Source organism: Gracilinanus agilis, chromosome 5 (genome assembly GCF_016433145.1).
Source record: "Gracilinanus agilis isolate LMUSP501 chromosome 5, AgileGrace, whole genome shotgun sequence".
Classification (NCBI taxonomy): domain Eukaryota; kingdom Metazoa; phylum Chordata; class Mammalia; order Didelphimorphia; family Didelphidae; genus Gracilinanus; species Gracilinanus agilis.
In genome coordinates, this window is record NC_058134.1 from 65,625,810 (window position 1) to 65,645,938 (window position 20,129).

General features: G+C 38.0%; 1 protein-coding gene across 1 annotated transcript in view; it reads left to right on the plus strand.

Moving 5' to 3' along the window:
- KIAA1217 (KIAA1217 ortholog) overlaps positions 1 to 20,129 on the plus strand; it is a 415,980-nt gene that overhangs the window by 332,599 nt on the left and 63,252 nt on the right. Inside the window, exons 7-8 of the mRNA XM_044678100.1 lie at positions 18,912 to 19,016; positions 19,524 to 19,573. Of these exons, the coding sequence (XP_044534035.1) occupies positions 18,912 to 19,016; positions 19,524 to 19,573 (155 nt within the window). The remainder of the gene's footprint in view (positions 1 to 18,911; positions 19,017 to 19,523; positions 19,574 to 20,129) is intronic.

Here is a 20,129-nt window from a genome sequence, read left to right on the forward strand (position 1 = left end):
TATATATGAATTTATATATATATATATATATATATATATATATATATATATATATATATATCCTGGAATATATCATATATCCTGTAAGGACAATGGGCTAGATGGCCCCTGAAGTTCCTTCTGCTCTTGGTCCCAGCTCTAAGCACAGTGGTACAAAGATAATAGGTGCTTAATAAATGTTTATTGACTTCACCTTTTTAGGTAGAGCCTCTTTACCATGATAGCAAATCTTTGGCAAATCTTTTCTTGCCATTTCTATAAAAGAGGTTAAAAGGACCCCATACAGTAAAGAGAATGAGAAATGGACTCCAGAAATAGTTGGAAAAAATTCCTTTTCTAGAAGTTGGGAAGAAATGTACTCCTCCCACTCTAATCAAAGGGCTCCAGGACACAGTAGAGGAAAATTCCTTTTCTAGACTTTGGAAAGAAATATTTTCTTCCTTAGCTTCCCAAGATTCAATTGTGATCATTGTAGACTTAAAAGAAAGAAATTATCGTTGTTGTTGTTGTTTAGTTATTTTCAGTCATATCCAGTTCTTTTAGACACTATTTGTAGTTTTCTGGCAAAGATCCTGATATGGTTTGCCATTTCTTTCTCCAACTCATTTTATAAATTAGGAAACTCAGGCAAACAAGGTTAAGTAACTTGCCCAGAATCACACAGCTAGTACATGTCTGGGATACATGGGCTGTGCAGGAAGAACTAGCATCTTGCTTGAGAGCTTGCTGAGCCTTTTTCAGGGCTACTCATTTACCCTTTGTGTCTTCCTAACACCCAACTTTTACCTGTGACTCCAAGAAGATGTAGCCTGTTCAGCTGCCACTCCACAATAAAACTGTCATGGAAGATGATCTAAACCAGATTAAGGGTAATTGATAGTCCTCAAACCCATCAGTGACTCAGGGGGATGTCTATCCCAGTGTGTAGACTTCCCTGGGCATAAAGGTAAATAAGAACAATTTATTCCAATGACCATCAGGCAGCTGCAGCAGACCCCGAAGAGCTCTTAAAGCATCAAAGACACCAAGGACATCCACTGCACTCTGGACCTTGACTTTTGTCTTGCCATTAGACTTTCTTGACTGGAAGAGAGAATGGGCTGATGACTTTGTGCCTTTCTGCTTCATACAAATCTAATTCATGCACAAGTTGGCCCTCTTCAAAACAAAGGAGGAACCAGTGTCTGAGGTCAGATTTGAACTCTGGGAAATGAGTCTTTCTGAATCCCAGACTGTGTACGTTAGCCTCTGAGTCACCTAGCAGCCTAGATAAGACTATTACATTACAGTTTCTGGGACCTATCTGAAATCTGAATAATCATTTCTAACTTCTTTTTCTTTCTTTTATATTGAAATATGTTAAGGGGCAGCATAATATAGAATAAAGGAAAACCTAGATTCAGATAAACTGCCTTTCACATCTAGGAGCTGTATGACCTGGGACAAGTCACTTAACCTATTAAGAGATCCTAGCAATTCTAAGACCAAGTTACAGATAAATTGCCTTTCTGAGTCAGTAGAGGGAGTCTCCATTGCACTGGCACAATTCTCTCATTTACTCTCCCCGTCCTTTCCAAACACCCCCCCCCCAATTGCAATTATGTGATTATGTGTTGACTAGGGTTTGGCAGTATTGGCATAGTACATTGTTTGTTTGTAATGCTTTGTGTTTTTTTACATAATTTTATATAGTCAAGAATTTCTTTTTTCCTAATTTGTTAATATATTTTATTTTTCCTCAACAATTTTCAACAGATCCCAAATAAATCCTCTTAGTAATTCCCCATGAAATAGTTCATCAAATGTTACAGAACGGAGAGATAAACCTTTTTAACTTGGACAGCATGGTAGTAATTGTGACCATTTGACAAGAATTTGGCTCTCCATGTTGAAGTTTTGTCATGTATAGTATTCTTTTGCTTCTACTTACTTCTCTTTCCATTACTTCATAGAAGAGTTCCCCTGCTTTCACAGATTTTCCATGCTTTCACAGATCCTTCATATTCATCATTTCTTTATTGCTCTACATAGTAAGAAGTCAATAGTTTTGATGCTTATCTAAGACAAAAGGATCGGGAAGAAGAAAAGAAAAAAAGTTGGGATGATTTTTTTTTGTCCCTTTCAGGAAAGGACAAGTTAGAGATGGGTGATTCTTTTGTATACTTCATAGAAGTCACACCTATCAGAGATATTGTAAAAATGATGCTTGGGTTGAGTACAGGGTTTTCCCTGATGGCCTCTGAAGAATTTTCCAATCTGTGATTCTTCTAGTCTGTGATTTTCTAGATCCTCTGGGTCAGACTGTGCTATGATTAGCTCTATTAGGCTCACCATTCATTCATTATGCCGTACATGAGATGCCTCTTCAGGTATGGGTTAAATTGGATGACCCTGAGATACCTTCCATTTCTAAGATTCTGCTGTTCAGAAACATTTCATTTATAAGATTATTTTTGTGGGAAAATGTGTTTCAGAATTCCTAACAACCAACAACCAAATAAATAATCGTGCCTTGTTTATAAATTGGGGGCTGCCTATTCATCATAAAATGCAATGAGTGGAATCAACAGTAATCCCTCTTGAGTTCTTGGGAGGGAGAGATTCTTGTGGGCACAGAGTGAGTGATCTGTGAAGACTTATGGAAGGAGGAGGAAAACCTTATTTTTTAAGGTTTAATTGAAGTTTATTTTTTAAATTTTTAAACATAATTTTATTTTTATTTTGAGTATTTTCCCCTAATTACATGTTTCATGTTCTTTCCCTCTTCTAAGCCCCCCTAACCCCCTTAGCTGATGCACAATTCTACTGGGTTTTACATGTATCATTGATTAACACCTAATTCCATATTATTGATAGTTGGACTAGAGTTATCATTTAGTGTCTTCATCCCCAATAATATCCCCATCAGCCCATGTGTTCAAGCAGTTGAGGAGAAAAAAACTTGCTGTCCCTTAAGTGGGTTGAATGAACGAAATGAAAACTTCTCATCTACAAAGCCAGGAACTCTTAAAAATCTTGAAGAGACCCCAAAGTTATATAACTCCTCTTTAATTATGACTCTTCTTGCCTGAAGAAGAAAGGCACCATAAATCCTGTGGGGATCCTTATAGCCCTTCTCCAGCTAACTATCTCTCACTGTTTTTCCAACGTGCCTATCAAGGTGACTATGAGCTGAATAAAGATAGAGAAAATGAGTTCCTATCGCACAGGCAAATATCAGTGAAACCGTTGTTTCTTCTACCTCTTTGCAACTCTTTCCTGGACTACCATGACCACCAGTGGGTTCTAAGTCAGTTACCTGCTGACTAGCTGACCTACTGAGGAAGATGCATGGAGTTTCATCGAAGGCTCTGGGACAGCCTGTCACAAAGGGAGGCATGGCAGAAAGTATCACTTTAAATCAGCTTCTCCAAAAAAAGTATTCCATCATCTGCCACAAATTATTTCAAATGAAAAAGCCTTCATCTTCTGCTTTGTACACAACTCATAATATACTGTCAATCAAATCTTGACGATTGAAACCAGGAGCTGAAACAAAGGAAAAGCTAAATTTAAGTATGGGGAGACCCAGATAAGCCCTGTTTCTTTGTGAAGGAATCCCTTATCCCTGCAGAGTTGAAAGGGAAATTGCCCCAAATGAGCTGGTGGACTCCTACAGCGGCCATATATTTCATTCTCAAGGAAACATTCTCAGCCTGGATTCTGGGACTGAACTGATTTAACTTCTTACTTCCTATAGCATTTAACATTATTAACCATACATCCCAATTCATGTTATATCCCTTAGAGGGAGCTATAGCAGAGGAGAAAAAATCAGCCATTTTTAGCTTCTGTTGTTCTTAGTGGCTCTTTCTGTCTGAAATTAGATGTATGGTGTCTGCCTGGTTCTGTTTGAATTTCAGAGCTTCATTTTGCATGGATCAGACCTTCCTTTTTAAAATATATGCCTAACCTGAGCTTTAAATTTGATGACTTTCAAAGACAGTAAGCCACAGAAATTCTGTTTTACCTGCCAGATCTGCAGTGGTTCCACCCACGTGACCAATGCCACTTCCTTCTTCTCATCCAAACTTAAAAGCATAGAATATTAGTGTTGGAAGGACTTTCATGAGCGTCAACTCAAAACTCCTCATTTTTAAGTGCAAGGAAACTAAGCAATTTACCCAAGATCATACAGTTGGCAGAGGTTTGGCAAGTACCTAGGTTTCCTGATTCCTAATCTTGTGGTCCTTCCAACGTGCCCACATTTTATATAAATAAATTTATTTATCATTAGTAAAATGCAGGGGAAATTCAGTCTAGACGAGTGAATAGAGAACTAACTTGGAAGGATGAAAAGGATGGAGGAGGGAAGAAAAGAAAGAAGGAGGGGAGGAAGGAAAAGGGAAATGAAGGGCTTCTTAAATATCTGGTATGTGCTAGACACTTAGTATTATCTTATTTGATCCTCATAGTAACCCTAGGAGGTAGGTGTTATTATTATTCCAATAATTATTATTATTCTTTAGTTCCTTGCTGGTTTTTCATTTGCCCAGAGTATTTTTGCTTCATGGTCCATCCGGATTTTGTTCAGTTCCATAGCACCACCAGGCCTTCCTTTTGTAGAGAGCTGCCCCTTCTAAAGCCGCCTTTCCACAGCTTATAGAATCATTTTTCATTTGCAGGTAAACTCTAAGCCAAAGTCCCTGACGTCTGTAATCATGAATGAGCAAATGCTTATTCCAGTTTATACCTGTAAGAAAAGTGAGCTGTACCATTGGAATAGAAAGTTGCCCCCAAGGAAGGGAAAGGCAACAAAAATAAAGCAGGAAGGTGTTTGTAGTCATGTCATTCCTGGGGAACGCTGGGCTGGCCAACAGCCTGCAGGGAAGGATGAGATGGAAGGACCTCACCCCAGACTTCTGTCAGGAACACGGATGAATCAGAAGCCAAAGCTGATGACAGCCCTTTGAGAAAGACTTACTTCAGCTGAGGTTCAGAATGACCCAGAGACCCCTTCCAGCTGTGGGTTTTCTGTAAGCCCGTTTCCTCCTGGACTCATAAAGCTGGATGGACGTGTGCCCAAGAATATTTGCTTTGCTTGGGCTAAATTATTGGAAAGGCACCTATCCAATGTGAGCTGGAAACCCATCAGACCTGGGTGTAGCCGAGCTTTGCTCCCCTTAACACTCACACCCCTCTACCATTAGTTGCTTGTGCCTAAAGCATAAAACTTAGAATTAGAGGAGAGCTGGCATTCTAGGTGTGGGTGGGAGTGTGCTCAGGGATTTCAGTTTTTATTTTTTCTATGACAAACTTTTTGTCATTTTTTTCATTAATCAAATTAAAGAAAACAAATTTTTTACCAAACTTGGTTCATTTTAACCATCTTTACTTTAAAACCATAAATTATTTTAAATGAAGAGGCACAAAATACCAAAAAGTTTGGAGACATTAGGGTAAGCTTGATGCAACTCAGCCTAGCCCTTAAATAAATTCCTTCCAGTTCTAGAATCTAAGGTTCTACATGAGGCAGGATTTTGGATGTGATGTCTCTGAGTGGTCATGAAAGATCTCTATTATCTAATACTCAGATCAGACTGCCTTGTGTGGTAGAAAGAATGTGACTGTACTGGTCACTTAATTACTCTGTGCCATATTTTCCTCACCTATAAAATGAGAGGATTAGACTGGATAGACTCCAAGGTCCCTTCCAGATCTAAATCTATAATCCAAAGTATGATTTGCTTTTCCTTTAAAAAAAATCATGTAGGCTGGGAAGAAATCTCTCTTTCATCAGACTATACCCAGGCTTCATGGACCAAGGATATGATTTAATCAGATATTAAGCTTCAGAGGGCAGGCACAGATTTTACTATATCTCATGTATAATGGAAAATTCTGGAGTCTGTTGGCAATCTGAGAAGTAATAGCTATAAGAAGGAATGTTTGAGTTTCTGAAGCTCTTTGTCTTCAAATTTTATTTGTGTGTATGTAAGTATATACATTTTTATACATAAGTGTATATGTACATTATTTCAGTATTTCTGGGAAGAAGAGGAAAAAAAGATTAGCTTTAAATCCAGTGTAAAAAGATCCCTATTCCCCCTCTGTTTTTAATAATGAAAATTAACATCAATTTCATCAGACCATAAAAGTAATATGGGACATCAAGTTAAACAAGGATAGAGGTGGAGCCGAGATGACGTAGGCAGCAACTCAAATGAAGTTTCCCAACATTCTCCTCCAAACAACTTTAAAATAACACCTCGAATAAAATTTTGGAGCCTTGGAGCAAATAACATTTTTTCACCCTAAGGCTAGGAAGCCAGTAAGAGCAGTCTGACTGCAGAGTAGAAGTCTTGCAGAAGTACCAACAGTGATTGTTGGAGGAAGCTGCAGCAGTAGCAGCTTCAGGAGATGTTTTAACTCTTGAGACTTTCTGGGTTACAGTACTAGGGCAGAGCAAGAAGGAGCATTTCTTCTTAGTCACAAAGAAAGAGGGAACTTGGTCAAAGTTCCAAAGCCAAGAAGAATGTTAGCCCTTAGGGCTACAGGTAAGAAAGGTCCTTCCTGAATGAAGACCAATGGGCAGACTAGGGCAAATACTAATCATACGTCCCTTCAGATAATAATACTTTGGAAACTCTGGAAGTTTGCAGATCCTCAGAATTAGCTCTGAAAACAGCAGCTTGAAAAAGACTAAAACTTGGGACAGTGCTGCCCCATGCCAGGTGAGCAGAACTCACCTTTAACATAAAATTCAAAGCCACTAAATTGCCTGGGAAAATGAGCCAACATCAAAAAAAAGAACTTGACCATAAAAAGCTACTGCAGTGTAGGAAGACTAAGACATAAACTCTTAAGAAGACAATAATGTACAAAATAGTCATACGCAAAACCTTATTGGAAAAAGTGCCAAATGGCTTCTAGCCTAATAACAATTTCTTGAAGAATTAAATAAAGAGATGAAAGGTAGAGGAAAAATTGAGAGAAAAAGATTAGAGTGATTCAAGAAAATTGCTAAAAGAGAGTTAACAGCTTTGGAAGGCACATACAAATTCACTTAAGAAAAGAACTCCTTAAAAAACAGAAGTGGAAAAAGAGGTACAAAAGCTCATTGGATAAAATATTTCCTTAAAAAATTAGAATTGGGCAAGTGGAAGCTAATGATTCCATGAAATATAAAGAAACAATCAAGGTCAGAAAATTGAAAAATAGAAGAAATTGTGAAATATCTCACTGTAAAACAATTGACTTGGAAAAATAGATCGAGGAGACTTATTTTAAGAATTATTGGACTACCTGAAAATCATGATCAAAGAAAGAACTTAGACACTATATTTCAAAAAATTATCAAGAAAAGCTGTTCCCAATATCTTAGATAGAAAGGGCAAAATAGAAATTGAAAGGATCCTCTGATAACCCCCTTAAAGAGATTCCAATATGAAAACTCCTAAAATATAGCCAAATTTCAGAGTTCCTATTTCAAAGAGAAAACAGTGCAGGTAGCTAGAAAGAAACAATTCAGGTATCATAAAGTTACAGTCAAAATAACTCGAGATTTAGCAGCTTCTTCATTAAAAAATCAGAGGGAGGAGGTCCTAGGTTCAAATCTGGCTTCAGACACTTCCCAGCTGTGTGACCCTGGGCAAGTCACTTAACCCCCACTGCCCACCCTTACCACTCTTCCATCTATGAGCCAATACACAGAAGGTAAGGGCTTAAAGAAAATAAATAAATAAATAAAAATAAAAGCAACAAGGAGAGTCATTGAAGATTAAAAAAAAAAATCAGAGGGTGTGGAATATGATAATCCAGAGGGCAAAAGAACTAGGACTTCAACCAAGAATAACCTACCCAGCAATGTTGAGGACAATCCTTCAGGGGAAAAATGGATTATTTTGTAAATCAGAGCAGCTTTTAAGCATTTCTGATTAAAAGGCCAGAGCTAAATAGAAAATTCGACACTTAGACACAAGACTCTAGGGAAACTTAAAAAGGTAAACATGAAAGATTTTCATAAAGAATTTTTAAAGTTAAAGTTAAACTGTACTGTCCTATGTGGAAAGGATATATATATGATTGTTTATATGTCCTAAGAACTTAATCATTATTATATCCATTAAAAGGAGTCTACATAGACAGAGGGTATGAATGTAAATCAATTATGTTGAGATAATTTTTAAAATGAAGGTAAGAAAGAGGAATATACTGGAAAAAGGGGGAAGAGAGAGGTGGAATGGGAAATTTTTCCTTGCATAAAAGAGACATGGCAAAAATAGCTTTTGTAGTAGATTTGGAAAAGGAGATTGGTGAGCAATGCTTAAACCTCACTCTCTCACATTCTAATTAGTTCAGAGAGGGGAGAAAATGCACGTGTGCAGAAGGAGCAGCTAGATGGCTCAATGGATTGAGAGCCAGACCTAGACCCAGTCCTAGATTCAAATGCGGCCTCAGATGCTTCCTAGTTGCTTGACCCTGGGCAAGTTGCTTAACCCCCTTTACCTAAACCTTACCATTTTTCTACCTTGAAACCGATACACAGTATTGATTCTAAGATGGAAAGTAAGAGTGTGTGTGTGTGTGTGTGTGTGTGTGTGTGTGTGTGTGAGAGAGAGAGAGAGAGAGAAATAAGAGAAGAAGGGGTAAGAAATATGAGAAGGGGATGATAAAAGGAGGGGAGATAAAGGGAAGTAATTGTGAGAAACAAAACAGACTTTTGAGGAGGGCCAGGATAAAAAGAAGAAAATAGACTAAAAGGGAATATACAGTAATCATAACTGTGGACGTGAATGGAATGAGCTTACCCATAAAATGGAAGCTGTTAGCCAAGTGAATTAGAAACCAGAAATCAACAATGTGTTTGTTATAGGAAACTTTCTTGAAGGAGAAAGACACACACAATTAAAATAAAGAACTGGAGCAGACTCTTATGCTTCACCTAAAGTGAAAAGTTAAAGTAGCAATCATGATATCAGACAAACAAAAAGTAAAATTAGACCTAATTAAAAGTTATAATCAGGAGGAAAACATTTTGCTAAAAGGTAGAATAGACAATGAAGTATCAAAAAAAATTTTAAAGTAAGTTCTCTGATAAAGACCTGGTTTCTCAAATATATATGGTTTTTAGTCAATTTATAAAAATATGGACCAATTGATAAATGGCCAAAGGAGATAAACATAGTTTTCAGAAGGAAAAAATCAACACTATCTGTAGTTATATGGAAAAATGTTCTAAATCACTATTGATTCGAAGAAAGCAAATTGAAACAGCTGTAGGAGGAATAAAGAGAATTTTTAATTCAGAATTTAAAAAGAGAACAATGTTTCAAATAAATAGTAATTTTTAGAGAGGCAAAATAAAAGAGGAGAAAGATAAGAAAGGTCTCTCCTCATTTCGCTTTGCCTAGAAGCAGTTCCCAAATGACTGAGAAAAATGTCAAATGAACTCACCTTTGTTCCATCTACTTTTCTATTTGTTGAATCCACTGATATTTGTTGTTGTGTGTGTGTACATGCCATGAAACTACCCTTAACTAGGTGCTTCCTCTGCAACATTCAGTATGGATCTTTCCCATAAGGAGAAAGAATGACTTTAAATCCTATAAGATATTAAGAATAATTATAAGGACCATTCAGGTCTGGATTTTCAAGGCTGAAGAGTTTGGGCTGAGGGCTGACTTTGGGGTGGAAGGTTATGATGGAAGTGCCTCTTTTTCCTTTGATTCCTTATAATGGGGCTGAAGCTTAAGACAGAAAGAAGTGAGAGATAAGAGAGGTTATAGAATCAAGAAATTTAGAGTTTCACAGAATCTGAGAATCTAATCTACCAATTCTTGCCTTTTTCCTGGTGAAGAAACTGATGCTGAAAGAGATAAATTAGATTACTGGTAATAAGAGTTGATATTTTTATAACTCTTTTGGATCTGTGCATTATCTCATCTAATCTTCAGAGCATCCCTGTGACTTGTATTCCAAATCTCATTTGACCACACTTGACTAATGAAGAAGCTCAGAGAAGTTAGTTAAGTAACTTGCTCTGGCTCACACAACCTACACAAGAATCTAACCCGGGATTCTTCCAACTGAAAATCCCATGTTCCTTTCCTCCATATCACACTGTCTGTGAGAGAAAAACACAATATCTTTGAATGATAAATAATATTGTTCCAACTTATTGTATTTTGCCCTTTCTACTCATGTTAGAAGTTGAGTCTTTGTTTTCACACCCATCTTCTGAGTGATTTGCTCTGTATAACCTGACCAATCACCTAGGACTAATAAGTTTGCCCTCTTCTTCTGTCTTTCCCAATATATGCTCTGTGAATCAATCTGAACATGGATTAGAGAATCCTTAGATCTAGACTTTAGAAGGGATATCCAAAGGCCATCTATGATTGGCTCCTCCCTATGACTTTTTAAAATTCAAAGCTATTCTTCTGCATAGCATTCATTAATAATGCATATTAATAATATATTTATATTAATTATGTACATAATTAATAACACATGTTTGTAATAGGTTTTATTTTTCATACTTTCTCAATGGGATGGATGAGGAGGGTTGAGAGAATAAATCTAGAACTAAAAATATAAAATTAAATTAAATTCAAAGCCATCTTTCTGGTGAAGAGATAAGGGTTATGGAATCATAAAGCCTCTTACTGGCTACCATTTTTGTCAAGGGTAAGTTGTTTGTTTTTTTCCCCCTTAGACTATCCAATTCTGTTGTGTCATTGGTTACTATAGTTAGTGACTAACAGACAGTACCTTAACACTCCTAATTCCTGACCTTTGTTGCCTCCATCTGCTCAGTCCTACAGCTTCCAACCCCTAGAGGAGTGCTACTTGCTATTTAAAGATTTGTCCTCCAAGATTTCTTTCAGGGAGCTTTAGCAACACTCAGGGCTGCAAACATAAACCTTGTCAAATTTTTCCCCTTTGTTTAGTAAGTTAAATTCAGATGTGAATGAGAACTATGCAACTTCTTTCAATAAAGAGTCTAAGGCTCTTAAAGTATAGATAAAGAAAAAAAATCAAAGGAAGGGCAGTCTTGTGATACTGGAAAAATACATCAGGACTAGGTTATGAAAGACTTTATGAATCTCCCCAGGATTCTGCTACCTAGTTCTGTCCAAATCCTCTCCTTCCTGTTTTACAGCCAAACTTCTTGTAAGAGTTCCCTCCGTGCTTCTATTTCTTCACCTCCTACTTATTCTTCGCCCTCTTGCAATGACTGCTGTCCCTACCATTTTATCAAAAATGATATCTCCAAAGTCACCAACTGCCAATCCCACAGCCTCTCCTCAATCTTTATCCTTAGAGAATTGTCTTTAATACTTGATATTTTCCACATTTGGTTTTCATTACATAGATTATCTTGACTCTTCTCCTTTCTCTCTAACTGAGCCTTCTCTGTCTTTTCCCCCATTTCTTCTTGTCCTCTAAGTGTGGGTGTGTTTCTTAGGCTCTGACCTTGGTCCACCTCTGCCCTCTCATACTTCGCAATCTCTTTCATCTTGTGGCTTCAATTATTAACCCTATACAAATGACTCTTGTATCAATGTCTCTTGTCTGACTTTCTTTCCTGAGTTCCAGTCTTGCATTTCTAACTGGCTACTGGATATTTCTATTAGGTTGTCCAGCTGATAACTCAATTTCAAGATATCTGGAATGTAATTCATCATGTTTTCACTAAATTTTATTCTTCTTTCTACTTTCCCTTCCTTTATATAAGATATGACTATTCTCCCAGTTACCAAGAAAACTTATCTTTAACATTTTCTTTGAAAATCTTTAATTCTTCCCTCTCCCTTATTTCCCACATCCAATCAGTTGCCAAGTTTTAGACATTCTTCCTCTGTAAGAACACTCGATCCATTTCAACTAGTACTACCCTTTGCTTCTCATTTGCTTCCATCTGGACCACTGCAAAAGCTCTCTAAATGTCATCCCTCTCTCTATTTTCTATCCTCCCAGTGCATCTCATTCAAAATAATATTTCTAATGCACAAACCTGATTATACAAAGACCTTCTTTGCCTACTAGATTAAATGTAAATTCGTAACTTGGTATTTGAGTCTCTCTAGCAGTTAGTTGTAATCCACCATTTTCCACCATTTTTAAGGCATGTATATCCTTTATGTATCTTCATTCCAGCCAAACTGGAGTGCTTATTCCATGTCTTCCTACCTTCTCCTTCATGGGGGCATTTGTACATGTTCCTGACCACTTCTGGAATCAGCTTCCTCTATATTCGGTTGAATAATTCCTCTTCTTTTAAAAAGTCCAGGTCAGGTGTCACCTTCTCTGTGATGTCTCCTTTGATCCCAAATCTCTCGTCTCTCTCTGTATCATCTTTTCTGTACTTAATCAGATTTTGATTGCATTATAATTACCTTTATTATTGTTTTTTCTATCCCCCCAAAAACAATCAATGCCCAAGCATTTTTTACCCCTTACTTTCTGTTTTTAAATTTATACTAAGTATTTGTTCCAAGGCAGAAGAGTGGTAAGGGCTAGGTATTTGGAGGTAAGTGATTTTCCCAGGGTGGTATAGTTAGGAAGTATCTGAGGTCATATTTGAACTCAGGACCTCCTGGCTCCAGACCAGGTTCTTTATCCACTGAGTCACCTCACTGCCCCCCCACAAGCATTTATTAAGCTAGGCACTAGACCTTAACTTCTCTTGAGAACAGAAACTTTTCACCCATTTCCTTTATACTTGATACTACAATCAATTGATATTTTATCAATGTTTACTTAGTTGTTGAAATTAAATGAGCAAGCAGGAATTGAAAGAATGGAAAGCAATAGAACATCTTGCTTCATCTTCCCCATTCCTACCCAAGATAGTAGCACATTTTGAACTATCAATATTTCTTCTGTTCCTTCAGCCAGCACATTTTCTGAATCTACTCTGAAATTTTCATTATTCTTGGCCATTTGGTCCTGTTGAAGATTTATAAACCCATCCTCAAATTCAACTGTATTTGGGAAACTGGGTGTCTAGCTTACCAGAAAGTAGATGTGTAGGCTGGATATTTTTAAAACCATTGGTCTCGGAATTGAGAGTCAGTCCTAGAGACAGGTTCTGGGTTCAAATCTGGCCTCAGATACTTCCTAGCTATATGACCCCAGGCAAGTGATTTAACCTCCATTGCCCAGCCCTTACCACTCTGCTGCCTTGGAACCAATATACGGTATTGAGTCTAAGACAGAAGGCAAGGTTTTAAAAAAAATTGGTCTCATCATTGGTTATACCAAATCTGTATTTCCTTTAAGCACAGTGATATTGACATATGGGTTGGCTTTAGCATCTTTAACATTCAAATGATTAATGTACAAAATTGTCATTGCAATAAAATGACAGGACCTATTTAATTTCCCTTCCTCCACTGGTTTCCTCTTTTTCCTCTTTTATATTAAAACATATTTCATAACATTTCATAGAGAAGCTTTGAGTTACCGTAATTTAGTTAAACCATAAAATTGTTTCCAGATTACCAACCGTGAAATGGAAAGACAATCTTATTTATGAATTTATAAATCAGATAATCTCCCTCAAATGAATCCTGAAACCAGAAACACTTTGATGATTAAATAGGAAAAGGAAAAGTTTTTTCATCACCGCGTATCAAAAAAAAAAAAAAAGATACTTTCTATAAAGTGATTTTAGCTATGGCCACACAGCTTGCATCCATAATCAAAACTATGGTCACTGTAGTCTGTATGACTGGTGGTATGTTCTAATGAATTCTCTAGTTTTATACACTGCTAGGCCCTTTACCCACAGTAAGCATATACCTCAGATTTCCTAGGACAGTCGTTATTTCTGAGTAGATTGATTATTTTATAAGATGATTAAAAAAAAGCGAAAAAAATCTTCGTCAAGTCCATTTGTCCTACCTTTTGGTTCTAGTTCTCAAATCTAACAAATAAAATTTTTATTTGATTTTTTATTTTTTTCCATGATTCTTGTTATCTCCCTCCCTTCTTTCCTCCCTCCTCCCAGAGTTGACAAGCAATTTCACTGGGTTATACATATATTATCACTCAAAGCCTATTTTGATATTATTCATTACAACAAACCTTTAAGTGCTTGCCAGGTATAAAACCCTAAGCCAGGTGCTGGGGATAGAAGATTAAAATGAGACCCTGCCCTCCATGAGCTTATTATTTTTCTACCTATACTAAATATTATATAATTAATTATTCTTATTGTCCTTTCATTGAGAAGGATTAAATGAGTGGGTGGCTATAGGGTCAAAAATTCTCCTTCATCCAACAAACCAAGCATAGGAGTCCAGAAAGATTCAACAACCACAAAGGAACAGCTGGGCTTCCAGGTTCATAAACTCCCTTAATCAGTATCTCTAAGCTACCTTCCCGACAACCTGACCAGATCTTACCTACCTACTCCAAGAGCTTCTCCATCAGAAGGCTGAGCATTTATTCCCTTCCTGTTTGGGGAATATAATCCACTTCTGCCTCAGAGATACAAAAAGTAGAACTGAGCTCCTAATTCCTAGGATCATAGACTCATTGGATCCTAGAGGTTGGAAGGGACTGCCGTGATCAAATAGTCCAATCCCCTTATTATACAGATGAAGAAATTGATGGATACAGAGCTTTTGCTTTGACAGGTTAGGAATATTTTCCCCAGACTCCCTCACATCTGTTCTCTCAAACAGCCTTCAAAAGTAGATTAGGGAAGAAAGATCACTTATGGATGGTTGCATTTTTGAAATTTTTTTTTCATTTTAAATAGCAGCTTATATGATGCCTACTTAAAGCATTATCTGTTCACTGAACCAAACAAAGCTGTAGCAAAGTCCAGTAATGACTTGGAAACTCCTGGCGATTTATAGGCGACTGTCAGAGAATAAGCAAAAATGGAAATAAATAAATTTCACTAAGCTCATATATTCATGACATTTTCTTTGTAGCAAGCTTCATTCTCTTTGTTCATCCACCCATCTAAATGGAACCCTGTGACCAGCCAAACAAGCTGACTGAAGGAGGAAGACAAGTAAAAAAGGGCATTCCCGTAGTGGCAGGTCTTCTTTCTGCCCAAGTGTCAAGGATGCTTATCCTGGATCAGGGGAGGAAACAGGAGAAGGGAAGCAGTGATGCAAACATGAGTAAGAAACCATGCCCTAAAGGAGCTAAAGCACCTAAACATATGTGTAGGAGACAGGATCAAGCATTTATGATGTACAACTGACTATATTGCCTGTGTCTGCTTAGCTTGACAAAATGAAGAAGACTTCGTTCGAGAACAAATGGAAAGTGTCCTATCACAGAATTTCCTCCTGGCCCATACCTCCAATCCATTTTTCAGTTGTTTCAGTCATGTCTGCCTCTTCATGACCCCTTTTGGGGTTTTCTTGGCAGAGATACTGGAGTGGTTTGCCATTTCTTTCTCCAGCTTATTTTTTAGATGAGGAAACTGAGGCAAATGGTGTTAAGTCACTTATCCAGGGTCACAAAACTAGTAAGTGTCTAGAGTTGGATTTGAACTCTGGTCTTCCTGATTCTATGTCCAGCATTCTATCCACTGCATCACTTAGCTGCTGCCATCATAGAATTTCCTCCTGGCCCATACATCCAGTTATAGGGAACTCCTTTTATCCTACCCCCAAATTTGACTTTCTTATTTCTGCAATGTAGAAATTTTACTAAATTCAATCAATCAACCAAGAAGTATATTGACTACATGTCAGGAACTGTGCAAGGCTCTGGGGATGCCAAGACAAAAGTGGGACTAGTCCTTGTCTCAAGAAGCTTACAGTCTAAGCCAGTGATGGGCAAACCTCGGCCCACAGGCCAGATGCAGCCCCTGAAATGTTCTATCCTGCTGCGCGACATTATTCCTAATCTGACGAATACAATGAGTAGGATACAATACAATGAAACTTCGAAAGAGTTGCCTTAGAAATAGACTGGCAGATGAGCATTTCCTTTCCTTTGGCCCCTCTTTAAAAAGTTTGACTATCACTGCTCTAAGCTTTTTTCTTTACTTAGGGCATATGTTTGTTATGCAAGTTGCTAAAAGGATCTGTGACTTCTTATTATCTTTTTAACAATATTGTGTATTGGCTCCAAGGCAGAAAAGCAATAAAGACAAGACAATGGGGGTTAAGTGACTTGCCCAGAGTCACACAGCTGAGAAATGTCTGAGGTCAAATTTGAACCCTAGATCTCCCATCTCCAGACCTGGCTCTCAATGCTCTGAGCCAACTAGCTGACTTATTATTCTTGAAATTGTGTTACATTAACCTCAACCCTAGATGTAATGACTTTTACTCACAATATTGGCTGCGGCTTTATTAACTCAAGGATGAATGATGTGGCTGATATTCCTTCCCACATCAGATACTCTGGTCCAGAGCTTGGAAATTTGCCTTTTTGAGTTAGTATCTTCCACCCACCTTTCCAAGGTGCCATGTACAGGTCTCGGTCCGATGGTCGTGGGATCCTTAACCTCGATAGACTAACCTGCTTTGGGAGGGATATCTTACTAATTTTTCTCTTTGACATGGACTGCATTATGTCAGTGAGGAGTCTGGCAACACAGGTATTATGGGAGAAGCTTGATAATTCAGATGTTTCCAATTTACTGGTTCTTCTGGGAAAACTCAGTTATTTTGCAACAAGGAAGCCGCCGGGCTACTTCCGTTCCTTCAAATTTCCTCCTTCCACATTTTCGTAATAGAGGGATCATAATGCTTGATGCTTAAATTGATTTTTTTCCTAAATGTATTTTATAATCATTAGCTAGCCAGTCTGCCCAGAAGCCTTCCAAAGCAGTTCAGTGTTATTACAGAACCACCAATTTTCCAGCTACAGAAAGGCACAGTATGGGAGAAGGCAGAAACTACACTTGTCAAACCGAGTGCTGCTCCTGAATATAACACTTTATTAGCCCAGGGGGTGGCCTAGCTATTTGCAACCTTTAAAAACAACACCAAAACAAGCTGGGCAAAGATGGCGTTGTGTTCAGGGCATCAGATCGAGCTGTTCCAGAAATTAGCCGAGGGATAGCTAGGTGGTACAGTGGATATAATGCCAGGCATGGAGTCAGGAGGACCAGGGTGAAAATTTGGTCTGAGATACTTCTTTTGTTCTAGAATTGATATTAAAGCAGAAGGTAAAGATCTTTTTTCAAGGAAGGAAGGGAGGGAGGGGGGAAGGAAAAGAAAAAGGAAGGAGGGAAGGGAAGAAGGAAGGAGGGAAGAGAAGAGGGAAGGGAGGAGGGAGGGAAGGAAGAAAGGAGGGAACAGAGGAAGAAGGAGGGAAGGAAAGAAGAAAGGAGGGAAGGGAGGAAGAGAGGGATAGATGGATGGATGGATGGATGGATGGATAGATGGATGGATGGTACGTAGATGCTGAGTAGAGAGGCCAGAAGTCACATGCTAATAATCGCTGATGCAAGGTCATCCAGTGAGTCACTGTCAAATGTCAGACCTGGAAGAGACTTAAAGTTTGTGACATTCGGACCTTCCCTAAGACGACAAAGCCTTGGTTTTGTAAGATCACCTAATCTTTTCTAAGCCTGTGACAGACTACATTAGGAACTTAACTCCCATTCTGAGAACTAGGCTTTATAGCAGCTTAATTCACTTGGTTCCATCTGGAATTACTGGACTGACCATATATACCAAGTTGTGCTTACTGAAATAGAAGGGTTTTGTCAGGCTCAACATAACTACCCATGTAATTCATTCTCTGCTGAATTTTTTTAAAAAATCATTTTTTTAAAATATTGAGTTTCAAATTCCTTCCTCCTTTATAGCCCTTCCCTCACCCATTGAGAAGGCAAGCAATGTGGTACCCATTATACATATGAAGTCATTTGGCATGATTTTGTCATCATAAATGTTTAATTTATCAATAATGCATAAAACAAGATATTCCTAGACCTAGAGTTTGAAGAGGCCCAGATAGTAGAGGCAAATTTCCCAAAGTTCTATAGTTAATATGTGGCAAAGGTAGAATTTGGGGGACGGCTGGGTGGTTCATGGGATAGAGCACCAGGCCCCAAGACAGAAAACCGTTGGTTCAAATCCTAACCTAACTAAAGATATTTAGTATCTTTTCTAAGACAGAAGGTAGGGTTCTTTTTTTAAAAGAATTTAAACCCAGATCCTCTAGCTTCTCAATATTCCTTCACTAGCTTTACTGTTTATTTTCTACCTTAAGTTAATACTCATTGTTGATTTTTTTAAATTGAGATAATGCTGGCTAACTAGCTCTAAATAGCACCCACTTTATGATCAGTTCAGAAATGTCATGATTAGATTTTTTCCTAATGACCTCACAAAATCAAGATTGTGTTGAAGTCTTTTTGACCTCAAATTTAGCTTTCTCTGCCTCTTACTTACACATCAATCTCAATCCCATGCTTCCTTAGTCTTTATCAGAGCATTTGTTTCCATTTACATGCCCCTGTGACTATAAAATGAGTTTTATTCCAAATAAAACACACACCTCCATCACTTGTACCAAGAGCAGTCATGGATCTCCCAGATGAGAAATACCACTTCCAAGTGTGTGCAGTGAGCCTAGAGTCCTCTTAGGACATAGCACATATGGTAGATAGCCTTTTTGTGTTCGGTAAAATAATATGGGGCCGGGGAAGCAGAAATAGGTGAAAACAGATGACATAGAGGCAGAATTATTTCCAGGGGGCGGGGAGAGTTCTTAAGTTTTCCAGGAGGTATTAGCTGATCTTTAAAGTGCCTTTTTAGTGAGATCACTACTGCTAAAGTCTGATAATCTGCCCATGATCTCCAAGGAGGATTTGGTTGTTAGGAGCTCCTGCAGCAAACCCTGTGGTACCTGTATAATACTGAGCTGATCATTCATCGAGAAAAATGAGTCTGAAAGTCAACAAAGCTTTAACAAACAATTCTCTTGTTTTACAGAGAGAGGATGCAAGCCATGGAGAAACAGATTGCCAGCTTAACTGGTCTTGTTCAGTCTGCGCTTTTTAAAGGGCCAAATACAAGTAATAGCAAAGATGCTTCTAGGTAAAAAGAAAAAAAATGAACAATTCACAAATCATGAAATCTGTTTCTCTTTAATCATTAAAATAATTCATCAGCCCAGATCGATTTCCTTATAATCATTATGAAGTGGAAAATTTCACCCATCTCTGAGTTGCGCGTTTGCTTTGTTTATTCTGAGAATGTGAGTTAAAACTTTGGGTCCAAAAAAGGTAAATGGGTTTCCCAGTGCATGGGGATTTCATGGACGTTACACAGCTCAGTTCCTGCAACCGCCATCTACATTTCTCCTCCCTCCCATGTTCACCACCGTGCATTTGGAAAATCATGAAAACTCTCCAGCCACATTTCACCGGCAGTTAAGGAATGCTACTTTGTGGAGCCTTTTCCATCCCAGCCAGTGCTTATGCTGTGATGCTAGGACACCCTCATTGCCTAATACCATCACTAATTCCTGCTGATTGCTTACATAATTGATGTGTGTAAGAGAGAGAAAGAGTTTGAAGCCTAACTTTGTTCTTTATTCTTCAGTGAGAAGATGATGAAGACCATGGCCAGCAAGAGCCTCCCAGATGGTGCAGGTAAGTCTCCCACTGGATCTGTAAGGGAAGCCTTATACCTACATCAGTCACCTAGTAGGATCTGTGGAAATGGATGAAAGACATCCCCTCCCCGCAAGAATCTATTCCACTAACACCAGGAATTCCATGCTTATGGATGAATTCCTTTGGCTTAAAATGTTGACCTTTTCCTTTGGTCTTCATTTCAAATGAAAATACTCCTGTGGGAGATAACTCATCAAGTAATTAAGAAAATCATGGAATTTTAGAACTAAAAGGGGCCTTAGTGATTATTGAGTCCAGAACTTCTTACCCTGTAATCCATGGACTCTCAAGGAATTTATGGATAGATTTGAACAAGGGTCTGTGACCTTGAATGGTAGGGATAATGCATTTTTTTTCTATTAACCTCAACTTGAATTTAGCATTTCCTTTGACAATTTAAAAATATTCTAAAAAAGGATCCTCCCTTCTCTTTCTCTCTGTTTCTCTGTCTCTCTGTCTCTGTCTCTGTCTCTGTCTCTGTCTCTCTCTCTCTCTCTCTCTCTCTCTCTCTCTCTCTCTCTCTCTCTCTCTC